This window comes from Mastacembelus armatus, chromosome 16, assembly GCF_900324485.2.
Source record: "Mastacembelus armatus chromosome 16, fMasArm1.2, whole genome shotgun sequence".
NCBI classification, from domain to species: Eukaryota; Metazoa; Chordata; class Actinopteri; order Synbranchiformes; family Mastacembelidae; genus Mastacembelus; species Mastacembelus armatus.
The window spans coordinates 21541739-21554993 of NC_046648.1; the positions used below are offsets into that span (position 1 = coordinate 21541739).

Below are 13255 nucleotides of genomic sequence, written 5' to 3' on the forward strand. Positions count from 1 at the left end.
CTTTGTGCCACATTACCCATTTGGGGAGGTTACTAACCAATCCCATTCCTGTTATAATAGTTCATAAAAGAGCACTGAGGAGAAAATGCTGAAAATAGAAATGTACAAAAGCACCACAGACCTTTTCAGTGCATCCACAATTAAAAGAAAAACTTCAAGACAGGGTCCATCCAAGGCTTCCACTTCCCTTAAGAAGACAGAGAGGACAGGTTTAACAAAGGCGCAACGCAAAGGGAGGTTACGAAATACAAAATGGGAGGAAGAAAAGCATCCTGTTGTCTGACTTGGCTGTGTCTACCCATGATTCAATGGTATTTGACCGTAGTGCTAGCCTTATAGTCTCAAGTGAAATAGCTTTGAGGTTAAACTACAGTGCTGAATGTGTTTTATTTGTCCTAATATTGGATTTTATTTTGGTAACAAGAAGTGCTGCATATTCAGCTCTTCTGCCAGCATTTTGTTGACATGTCTGTTGTTCTTTTCACCAAGAGGGAAATATTGTTCCTCTCAGACAATACCAATATCTCTGACTCTGAATTGCAAATTAGAAGCAAAAGTAAGCGTCTCCCTTTCAGCTGCTTGTAATTATGGTTTAAACAATGCATCACATTACAGCATCGTAACATTCAGACATGTTTAAATTTGCATCATTTTGTTTATAAATTGACACCTGAGAGCGAGATGTTGACAACTAATCAAACTTTATCTACTGATGGAGATCATGTGACATGATCAGAAGATCCAGAACAGCAGCTAAATGAGGAATTAGAGGGAATTTGGAAACAGGCAACTTGTTAATGTGATCACACATTTTTAGAATTAGATTTTTAATTTCAAAATCATATTATATTGTGTTATGGGAAAAAGAATGTTTGATTTAAGCTGCTGGGGAGGCTCAGTGATTTGGTTTTAGCTCCCACAAATATTCTGAAGTCATTTTTAAAAGTGAAAGGACCAACATGTAACCTAATCCATTTGTACACAGGCCAATGTGCAACAAACGAATGGCAGCCAGAAGCTACACACAAACATGGCAGCTATGTGCATTTACCACTTTAAGTGTAAAAGCTTTTCCTTGTACTTGGTCCAAAAGAGCTTTTACTCACTCACCAGTTCTCTTGTTATGTGCTCTCTCTCTTTCTCTCTGTCCCTCACGCTGTTTTCTCTCGTCATTCCTGGGCATAAATATGAAATTGATTGATTATTGTTTAAGGCTCTGAAAGAATCTCAAACACTCATCCTGTAGTCTCATCCTCTCTCAACATGTTTAAGCCCCATATGTTTCCTCAAAACACAGATGTACTGTACCTGCATATGGAATAATAACATAGTAAAACCACTATAAAGCAGGTGCTTTATAGAGGTTTATCTACAGTTTTACTATTGTTGTTCTAAAACAGGTTTACAAAGTGATTTACAGGGAAGAGGAGGTTAATAATGTGGTGAGGTTATGCCTTGGTCAAGTCTATAAAACAGGATGCAACAGTGACCGTGTCTGTTCCCTGGAGTCTCAACTAGTGTATTTATCCTTGACATGGCCAAGGGAGATTGATTCAAAAGCCAAGTGTCGCAATTAAACCCATGTTTAACCATCAATCACTATAATGCATAAAAACAGTAATCTAATTAAATACCCAGAGAGAAATGAGGCCATTATTATCTGTCAGATGTCCACTATTTCCAAATGATGTGGGGTTGAAAATTGTCACATGGCTCAAAGGAAATTAGATTGTCTGTAAATTAATTGTACTGAGTGAAATAAGGAGAAGGGTGGGCAGAATTAAGTAAGATTGGGCAGAATAAGCTGGATCTCTTAAAAATCAGGAGACAAAAGACAGAACACAATAGTCTTCTCAGAACATTTTGTAATTACTGAACATCATTAAGTGAAGTGTTTAATATCTATTATTAATACATGTTTGTAAAATATATCAGCTATAAATACCACTTCATGAAATGCTGAGTATTTTAATTAGTGTTATTTATCATCATGTAAGAAGCAGTGATATATTTTTCAGTAAGTAGATACTCAACAAATAAATCTCCTCATGTCTCATATTCTTCTATTGTTAAGAGAAGGCAATTTTTCAATGGATGTTTTATTCTAGTCAACTTCATAAAGGGAACAAAGATCTCTGAAGGAAGCTGATGATGTGTGTGGGTGGTAAATGTAAATGACTTGATTGGTTATTGTTTTATCAGGACTTATTGTTTCCCAACTAACTGATGATTTAATCAAACTCCTTATAGCAAATGACTGTAGTGCTGTTTTCAGTTTTTGGTAAAATGACAATAAAATATAACATGAACAAATGCAAACTAAACTCTTTCTTCCTGTTCTTTCTTCCAGAGGAAACAGGGGTGCTTTAAAAGTAGATTAATTAAATAGCTTTTAATTTATCAATAAACTTTATACAAAGTGAACTAAAGGGTAAAGGGTACAAAACCTAAATCTAATCAGTATTTCTCCTGATACTTTGCAGATCTTCTGTGGATTCAGGCTGTGCCCGTGTTTCTGTCTCAGTGCTAATGAATTTTTACTCAAAACAAAACAAATGTGTGAACTGTGTGAAGGTCAGTTGTTGATGCTCCATATTGTTTTCAGTAAACACACTGAGTACAGCAGGTCCAGTAAACTGCCATGTCGTAAATTAAAGGAAGTAGGTTGTAAGACCGTAAATATGCTCAGTTAATGTTTATGCATGTTTCGCAGGTTGATGTATGTTGTCAATTACACCTCCCAGGAAATGCTGCCCATTCACGTTTTCATCTTTTAACGTGCCTGCTTGATGAGCTCTAAAGTCCTTTGCTTGTGAATAAGCACCTTGTCCTTCCACACAATTTGCTGAGCTAAGACCAAGAAAAGGGGGCGTAAAAGGAAGAGTAATTAAGCCCCAACATAATCCTGATGACAGCAGCAAAAATGGTTATTCAGCTCATGGCCAGGGATTGTGGTCGGGACACTATGACCTTACTTGTGCAGAGTGACTAAGAGGAATGGGGGTGGGGTACATATTTGTCCCACGAGTAAAACCCAGCTCTGGAAAGAACATATGTGTGATGGACAGGAGTGATCTCTTCAGCAGGTTAATGGTAGGAATCATAAGATTATAGCCGCTGTCACTGGTGCTATGCAGAGTTCGTCCTGCCGGCATGGTTTCACTTTACTTATCAGCTGATGTTCTGTGATGTTGAAGGTGTGAGAGTGTAGGTGTCATTTCACTCAAAATTTCATCAACCAAAATATCTTAAAAATGTAAAAGGTTTTTCTTAATTTGACATATTTAAAAACATCTGTGAAAGATGGAATGAACTGGTTCATTATCAGGTTTTCTAAATTAATAGTTGTCTTATAACGGAAAAAGAAATTTAATCTATTAATGGCACTAAACGTTTTCATTAATTTGGACATTAGCTTTTAGCTTTTTTGCAGCCCTGAGTCTTATGACCAAGCTAGTTAATCAAACTGGAATCTGAAATATGAGTCACAGTGCAAGATGCTTAGTGAGATCTGAATAAGGGTGAAAGAATAAAGAAACACTGCTTTTTGATTAACTAGCTTTACTAGATTTACTTTGATATTGGGTTTTGCTACTTTTTGGCTACTGAAAACTAAAGTAATGTCTTTGTCATGTGACTCAAAACTCACCTTGGAGGTTATGAGGTGGTGACATCGATGACATCTCCACCTCTTACAACTCCTCACCCAAATCACCAACTTTGAAACTAAGTGAACAATAATTCTCCTCTTGCATTGTCGTTCTGACCTCAAACTTTGTTTTATTTGGAAATATGTCACTGTCATTTGTAGAAGCTAAAGATGTGGTAGAACCAGAACCAGATATCATCCTTTATATTCAAACTAATTTGACAAGTTTTATTTTTATAAATGCACCAAACTAGTTAACAAACCCTAAAATGTTCTATTAACAAAAGAGCAATCACTAATGTAGTCTCAAACTGGTAGCCTCAGGGCAGAGTTGAGGAACGAGGTCCAGAGGTTTGGTCTGTTTCAAATTCTCCCAGAAGCAGATTTCATGTCTGTAGAAGACTATAAATTTCAAAATCAGACGTATTAAATCAAGTACTGTCTTTTTGTCCAGTCATGTAACAAGATATAAGTCCTAGAGCAGCATATCACCCATCCTACAGCAGGATGTGCTAGTATGAGTGCAGCTGCATGCATTCAGGCACCCAAGAGCCCTGGCTTCTTGGCTCCACTTGCACCTCGAGCTGCTGGCGGGACAGCAGACCTCTCATCCCTGTGGGAGGGGCAGATGAGATCTCCATCGCCATATCCCATCTCCTACTGTCATCATCATCTCCACACATGCTCTTCAACCCCCACCCCCTCCCTCTTCCCACTCTCGCTTCAGAGGTGTCTGGTGACTGTGGGCCCTGTTATCTTGCCCCTCCCTTCACCATGGAGGAGAGGAAGAGAGAGGGAGAAAGAGATAGGCTGCAGCCCACTACCACCATGTCCCTAGAGGCCCCTTTCCTGCCTGCCTGCCTGCCTGCCCCTCCTGCTGCTCAGTACAGCTGTGGCTGTGTACCAGACCCTGACCAGCTGGGATATCAAACCTACCAGAGAGCCACGAGGAAAGTGAGTGAAAGCTCCTCACCTCTCCTCACTCACTCTTCATTAGTTGAACCATACAGACACTATCTCCAACTACAGGTGCCAAACCTCTCCGTGCTGAGAAGATCCTCCTTTGAGCATGGCTGTGGCACTCCGGGCCCTGGCGCTCCTCCTGCCCCTGGTGCTCGCCCTGTTCAGCCTTTACCCGGCACACACCTTGGGAGGATGCCCGTCGGTTTGCCGGTGCTCTTTCACAATGATGCAGTGCCTGGAGCCCGATGGCATCACCAGCATCCCAACCCTGGCAGTGCAAGAGAGCGAGAACATGACAGAGATGTGAGTATGATGTATCACCTGCTCCGCATGTGCCTCCAAATGAACATGTGTGCATGGACTCACCTGCCTAGACGTTGGTAGTTCGTCCAGCTTGATTTTCTCTGTGTTGAGTCTGTCATTTTGTTTTCAGTGTCTCAGTGATTTTTGGTTTTAATGGGGCATCTGCAACTGGTTTCATATGTGATATAAAGTTTCAGCTTACAGCTTACTCAGCTTACTGAACTTCAGATACTGGTAATTTTGAGTTTGTGCAGTTGTAGTTGTTATTTTGGGTTTTGTGCTGTTGTTTTAAGTGAGCAGCTTCTCTTGTTCAGGTGTTGACTGGCTCCAGAATCATTATAAGGTTTTCTGGGTGTGTGATACAGAAGCACCAGATGGATGAATATGGAGCAGTTACACTGATTGTACCATTCAGGGTTGTGTGACTACAAAGTTGTGTTCCATTGCTTTGGCCAAGAACAGCAAGTTTTTCTCTTTATGGTAATTGGCGATAGGGTTTCTTATGTTGGTGTGCAGATGTGACTTTGTGGCTCTCTTATAATTTGATACGTTAATCTATTACGTTATTTGTCATTTGGGGTGTTTTAATACAGATTAAATGGACAGCCTGTCCCCATTGGACTACTGACACCAGCCATATCATGATTTACCAAGAGATCATGTTGAGGTCTCATCAAAGTCTTGGAGCACGTCTATCTTCACTAAAATGCCAACTGTCTGCTCGGCTTTGTTTATTTTGTTTCATCTCTGTTTTTATACATTTGGTCTCAGCATTGGCCAAATTGAAGTGCTGGTTGATGTAAAGTGAATCCAGTGCTGTTTGAGATGCATTAGCCGGGTACAGAGGTAATTTAGTCACTTTGGTTACTGGGAAACAATTACAGTGACAAAAACAAAAGCAGGTTGACGGGGACTGATCTATCAATCAAAGCACCTCAAAGTGTGGCCTCAGGGTCTCCAAAGACTCTCAGCAGAATCATGTCTTGCAGTTCGGTAGGAAAATCTCAACAAGAAATCAACACAACTACTGCTTGGCTGTTTTTAATTTAAGGAAAGGTGCAGGTTTATCTCTTCCCATGTTGCTGAGTTCAGGATCTGACTCTTCTGTGAAACACAACAACATAACTGAAAAATGTTAAATGATCATGAAGACAGTTCCATAAACTCTTTCTTTCACTTTCTACTGCCCTGGTACTATCTGTCTAAACAAAATATATTTTAAAAGCATTTTAGAGAATCTTAAATTTATCTCTAACAAACTCACTAAATAATCAACAACCAAAGAAAAAGTTTAACACTCAAACATTCACCTAATCTCTGTTGGTGAAAAAAAAAAAAAAAAACAGTGTAAGATTTAATCATGAGGTTAATCTGACCTTATTCATGCTCCTGTGCTGTGCTTCAACAGATGGTCAATAGATAAAATGATGGCTGACGATGTTTGATGTAGGTAGTTCCTTACTGCCATACTTGTCTCACTTTTGATTATCACACATTTATTGGCAGGCGGTCCCTGGGGGAATGTGCGTGAATAAAACTCCTGTAAGTTCTTTCTCAGGTGAACTCAAACTTCTCAGTCAGCAACAAAATTTCTGCAGCAGATGACTGTTATTTAACATTGGCTTTTTCAAACTTTGTATAGGAAAAGAAATAGGAACTGACCACCTGTGATTTCAAGAGGGCTGCTGTATTATTACGCAACCCACCATCAGCTCCAACATGGAAAACTAAATGTCACTCTCTGCACCACCACGCTGTTCTCTCTTTGTTCCTGTTCCCAGATCTGAGCAATTAGCACTTGTTAAGAAGGAACCGCATTTGTGAAACGTTATTTCAGTGGAACAAGTCAATTTACTGCCGCTTTCTGTCTCTATTCACCTATACCCACCCCTCCTCCTCTGTCCCTTCTGCCCTTTTCTCTTTTTTCCTCTTTTCTCTCTCTCTCACCTCTGAGGTATTTTCTTGTACCTGCAGCTAAACATGTTCAGCTGTTCAATCAATAAGTGAGCGGGTTTTTCTTGGCTTCTGTTTACCACGGTGCTCTACATGCCAGAAAACAACACTTCACTGTATTGGCAGCACAAGGGAATACAGCCAACATGCAGAACAAACAAGGGGCCATTAACTATGGAACAGGGGATGAAATTCATCATACACAGAGTTATAAATTCAATTTTGTGAATTGCCAGTCAATGCCCTCACCCAGGAACAATAGATGATATACAACCCACTTGGCTCAATCCAGTAAGTAAGGGTGATGGGTGATCCTGGGCCCACCTGCCCTGTAATCACATTATTGCTGCGTGGGTCAATCAGACATGAATAAAAAGGTTTGTGAGCTGCAGCTGACAAACAGAGAGCTGGAAGGTTGAAACAATGACACATGCTGATCATAGCTGTCATCATCGAGAAATGATTGCAGCCATCTTTTGGTACATGCTCTATTGGAAAACACTCTAGATACATTTAAATGGTATACATGGCACAGAGGTTTTCCCAGAGAATAGTCACATTTTTCTTGTCGCTTTGTACATTTATTTCACAGCTAAAGGTACTAAAGGTACATGATGGTGTTAGAGAGTACTACTACATATGTGAAAAAAGTCATGTAGAGCTTTTTGTGTTTTTTATAGCTTCTACTAGCACGACACACCCAAATCGCCAAAGTGTCGGAGCTGATTTGCATTGTGAGTAATGTACCGTAGATTTCACAAGGTAGAAGAATGTGAGATTTACAAAAAATTATATTGTTTGTCCATCTGAATCAATTTTCATTGATTTTTGAGTTTGCTATTGTTTAAATAAAACATTTTGTTAATTTAATTTGGCTTTAATTTAAAATCCAGAAAACCCTTTCTTTGCCTTGAAAATAGCTTTTTGTTTGCCAGATGAAGTTTGTACATGTTCACATTTCATAGCTATTTTTCCAATCAGCTTTTGTTGTGTTTGCCTCAAAAGCATCTCTCTGAAAAACAAGATTATTTTTATAATTTCTTATTATTTTTCAATGATATTATCAATGATATTACAATGTGCTCAAGACAGCACTGGAGAGCTTTTATTATTTGAATCTAATGAATCTAATCCTTTCAGAATATATCAATGAAATGTCCTCCTGATTAACTAAATGAACAGCAACCGTACATGTTTGTGAGGGTGGAGTTAGAGGTGGAGGAGGGCAGAGAAAGAGGTGAACCGTTTGCGCTGGCGAGATCCTTGGTAGGTTTTGATCAAACTGTCTATTCAAACATGCCTTGTAAAGAGTCCCGTCCTTGTGCTGAGTGCTTAATTGATCTGCAGCTCACTAGTTATTTGGAGGTAGGCTGGAAAAGTGGAAAATTACTCATTGAGAAGAATTTCCCATCAACCTTGTCTACTCAGTGTCTCTTAGGACATTAGTTTTTTCCATATGAGTACTAGATTAAGTTCTGATATGAGCTTTGAGGTTTGTGAATCTATGGACATGCCGGCTGGTTTTCTTTCCTGTTATTTTGCTCAGTGGAGGTCAGACACATGACCTCCTCCTCTTATTCCATCATTGTAGTTTTTTGTCTCACTCACCCCCAGGGGTTGCCTGAGTCCCCCCCCCCCCCGAATCTCCTTTCTTTCCTGTTTGTATTTTAAAAAGGGTTACTGTGGTGTACGTAATTAGATGAATATTGTCACAAAGGTTAGACAGGTAACTCTGCCTCAATTCAACCTTGTCACTGGCGTTTCTCTGCTATACAGAGAAAAAAAAAATCGAGAATAGTTTATTTTTCGTTCTTTTCATTGGTGTGATTTTGTCTTGTGTACGAAACTGTGCTTTGGAAAAATCTGATAGTTTTCTGTTTCCTGTAACTGTCATCTGTCCAGAGCCTAAATTTACTAAACACCTATTTTCCCTGTCATTGTTTTCAATAGGTCACGACAGATTGTATGTATTTACCTTGCAATTCTCTCTCTCCCTCCCTCTCTCTCTACTTTCTGTTATTTTTTTAACCAGTTACATAGAAAACCAAGTAGGCCTGGAGAATATAACAGAACTTGACCTTATTAACTACAGAGAGCTGAAGAACCTGTAAGTAAAGCTTTTCTCACAGTTGAGCTGTTCAGAGATGTTGTTTTGCTGTTGTATTGCACTGTACTACTGTGTACTGTACAACACGTCATTCCTCACAACTAACCTACTTTCCTCCCCGTTACTTGCTGTTGCACGTTTGTCAAGCTTTCCACTCCCACACAGCACACATGCACATTACAACAGATAAAGCAGTTTCTCATTTTGATTGCTGATAGCCAGTTTTGACATTTGCGATGCTTGCAAAGCTCTAACTTGCTGGCTAATTGAGCGTTTTGTTGAGGAAGTGTCTCTGAACAACTTTAATGTGTCCTTGTTAAAAGGGGCACTTAATGGTTACGTAAGTGATTTTGTAAAAAAAAAAAAGTACAAAAAAAAAAATTTAATCTGTGGCTAAATGTGCATGACCAGAGCACAATTATTGTACTATGCAGTATTTTTAAGGAACAATATAATGAAAAATCAGTTATTTTGCTCTAAAACAACCCTATTTGGTTGCATGGTTGTTTGTAGTTGGGTTATGTAGACACCAACACGTTGCACAAACTATTGCTCAACACTTTGCTCCACCATCTTAGTTGCTCATGTGTTGCTCTTACAGCCTCCACCCTACTAGAGGCAAAGGTTTTTTCACAGGAATTTGGATCCTGTGTGCAGTGATTTGCTCTCACTTCTAATGCTTTGTTTTTATCAAAAGAAACTGTGTTTTGTTTTGGTGTTTACTGTGCTTTCTCTTCTTCTCCAGCACAGTCACATCATGTAAGCTGAGGCTCATCTCTGCCACTGCCTTCCAGTACAACCTCAAGCTCCAGTATGTGTAAGTGTCCCTGTCGATACAAAGGATTGTCTTCCCTGTGTCATGTTTTGACCTGCGGGTGGGTCAGCCTATTTGTCGCTGTCAGTCAGTGCTCAGTCAGTGCTCAGTCAGTGCTCAGTCAGTGCTCAGTCAGTCCGCTGATATTGCACGCCACATAAAGTGACAGAGAAATTACTGAGTCACAGTGATTTCCCAAAACCACCATGACTCAGTTTCTTATGCAAACAATTTTGTTACTCATCCAGAGATCCAATAAATTTATGACCCCATTTAAGACCACAAACCGCTTTTTGGAGTTCGTAGTTTCTCAATAGATATTATGCATGTAGACATATAAATTTCAAATATAGACATATTGGTTATATTTTTTCTGCCATGACAATTTGCTGCTTTTCCCTGTTTTTAGTTGTGAGATAAATATTGTTTCACACTGTGGGTCAGACAAACATGAAGTTCTAAGATATCACTGAAAAACTAACCTTTGGATTAATGTACTGTGAAAAACCATCTGCAGTTCTAATGTCAAATAACTCTGCTCTCAATTGTTCTCTTATTTACTTCAGTTCTATACCACAAACACATACTGTTTATCCAAATAACCACCTCCTTGTTCAGCAGTCATCTAGAAGACAAGCAAACTGTGTTGTAGTTACATTGTAATTTTAGCTCATTTTTCTGCTTAAAAAAATTAATTATGCTATTTTTTAATTTGTTTACAGGACTAATAATAAATAATACTATGCCTAATGAGAGGGATCCTTAAATCTGTCTGTTCATCAGCAGCTAACCATTATCGCCACCATCTTGTCTTTTGTGTTTGTGCAACATGATGTTTTTGAAAGACAAGCAGGTTTTGAGGATCAGAGATGGGGGGTGAGGGGTAGTGGTGGTGAGGTAGACGGAGTGAGCACAAGAAATTGGAGAAGACATCCACCAGTCACCTTTTACTCGCTCACTTTGGCAGATTATTGACAACTGATGCATAATAAATACACTCCACTAAGGGTCCATTATCACTTAATCAATATTTTACTATGGGGGGAGAGGGTGAGCTGGTTTGGGTGGAGTTTAGGGGCTGCTGTGTGACAGATGTATTTCTGAGATCAAGACAGAGCGACTATAACCGAACTGAGCAATAAACATGGAGGCTGCTCCAGCCTTAACTACCTCCGTCTCTCTCTCAGCCTGCTCTCGTCTTTGTCATCTTTTGTAAGAATGCGTTCAGGACTTAGGAACAGTTAAAGGAAAACGAGCTGCTATTCCCGGCTCGGGTCTCCCACTGTGGGCTCAGGAAGGAATCGAGCTGGTAATGGATAAGCCCCAATGGCTAACCCATCTGACATGAACTTTTGGGAGCAAGGAAAACAAATAATTGAACCCTTGGCCTTGCCAGAGTGAATATGTATTGGCTTCCATGTGTGTGTTCCCCTGTGTGGCTTATTGTCATCTTCAGAGGGAGGTTTATTTACAGCCTGGATTCTTGGCTGTCTGAGGATAATTTGAGAGTCACTATGATGATATTTAATGGCCTGAGAGGACTGACAAAAGGATATGTAGCATTCATCCATCAGAGCATAATTATGACGAACACAATTTTAGATGTAGGATTAAGTTAATCTTAGACTAAAGACATTTTCACATTACAGAAGAAAGAAACAGGGCAGACTACATTGGTTGGCATAGCATTTATCATTATAAAACCCTGGTCACACTGTACTATGGCACCATCTTTAATACAATGATAATGTTGCTGTAGCAGCAGTAGATCGCTATGTGTCAGATACTCTTCTTATATACCGCATTTACCAGTCATAGATCTTTTTATTTTTTCAGTAATTAGGTTTTTGTCTATCTTCCAGTTTGAGTAGTGGTCAACAGTACCTAACTGTGCTCGATCCTCCAGGATTAAATAAAAGTTTTGGACAAACAGGAATTTTGGCTTGATGGAGACACTAACTAAAAAGTCCATCACAGTTGACCTTAAAAGGAATATGAATCTTCATGTTAATTTACGAGGATGCAATGTCGGCAAAACATGACAATACTGTGCCAGTTCATTAAATAAATGTTGAGATATTTCACAGGAAACCTGAAACCTATAACCTAGAGGGAAGGTCAAAATACATCTTAAGCTTTGTCCGGTGGATACCTGTGCCACATTGAATCCAACCAGTGGTTGTCAAAATATTTCACTGAATGCCAAAAATATCAATCTGCTTGTGGCACCAGACAAAAAGTCAGGGATCACCGACTGTAGGATTCATTGCCTGGGGACCATAACTGTATGTCAGTACATACAGTAATTATAAGACAATCCATCCAGTAGATGTAGATACTCCTGGACAAAAGTAGACTGACATTTTCACTAATCACCTAATGTACTGAACACTAAGCAAATGCTGAGAGATGTGCTGGAGATGTTGAATGTGGCTCCTGGCTGGTGTGAAATTCTTGTCAAGGTAATTGATCAGAACCCATTTGGACACATTAACGTTTTCCACTGAGAGTAATTTGAAGCAGGTTTGCATTGTTCTGAAAGTGAGCAATCAAATGACAGAGTGACTGCTAAACAGGCCCAAATTACAAAAAGAAGAACTTTTACTTGAATTTTTCCTTTATTTAAGCCAAGAATAGTTTCTTTTTTCTGAAAGCTATACTGCCAAGGGAGTGTAGCCTTACTGTGTGCAGGCAGTGCTAAATTAGGTTAGATGATCTCCTCTGTTCAGGTAGGTCTTTCCTATTGTGCCAACTCTTCAACTGTGTATAAACGGCTGTTTGAGCCATTAGAAAAGTACAATGCAGGCAAAATAAAGTTACCACATATAGATGCTTTAACAAACTAAACACCAAATAGATTAAATTACTGTTGTGTTATGGCAGAGAAGCAAAGACAATGGTGTTAAAAGTGTAGTCTTGTCTTTTTACAGGAACCTTGCATCGAACGCTCTGGAGCACATCTCCTGGAGGGTCTTTCATTTTCTACCACTGTTCAGCCTGTGAGTCCTTTTAATCCTACTGATTGTGTTGAACATTCACTGAAGGTGGCGAACAAAAAAGTCTAAATTAGCCATGTGACAAACCTGAACGAGCAGATCTGCAGCTTGTGGACTGCACAGAAAAGATGCCTGTTGGTGGAAGACAAACCCTTATGGTTGCCCCATGCCAAATGTTCTTAAAATACACTAGAGTTAGTCTCCCCACAATGAACATGCCTCTACAGACTGCAGCTAGTACTGCAGAGGCAGTGAGCTGCAGATAGACTCTTCAAAACCTAAACTGGAAAGCACTGGTTCTGGATTGAAAAGCTTAATATCCAACCCACTGTAACAGCCTGACTGAACTGAAAGTATTACCTTTATGTTCCTGCAATACTAAACCCATCATTTCTGTGCAGTACGAAAGTCTTTTGTGCTCTAAGCTGACACTATTATGTGCTTTTACTTGGAATTACGAAAAATAACTA

General features: G+C 39.4%; 1 protein-coding gene across 1 annotated transcript in view; it reads left to right on the forward strand.

Annotated features, from left to right (window-relative positions):
- Positions 1-4718: 4718 nt before the first annotated feature.
- ntrk1 (neurotrophic tyrosine kinase, receptor, type 1) overlaps positions 4719-13255 on the forward strand; it is a 28363-nt gene continuing 19826 nt past the window's right edge. The window contains exons 1-4 of the mRNA XM_026317614.1: positions 4719-4915; positions 8901-8975; positions 9721-9792; positions 12720-12788. Coding sequence (XP_026173399.1) covers positions 4719-4915; positions 8901-8975; positions 9721-9792; positions 12720-12788 — 413 coding nt within the window. The remainder of the gene's footprint in view (positions 4916-8900; positions 8976-9720; positions 9793-12719; positions 12789-13255) is intronic.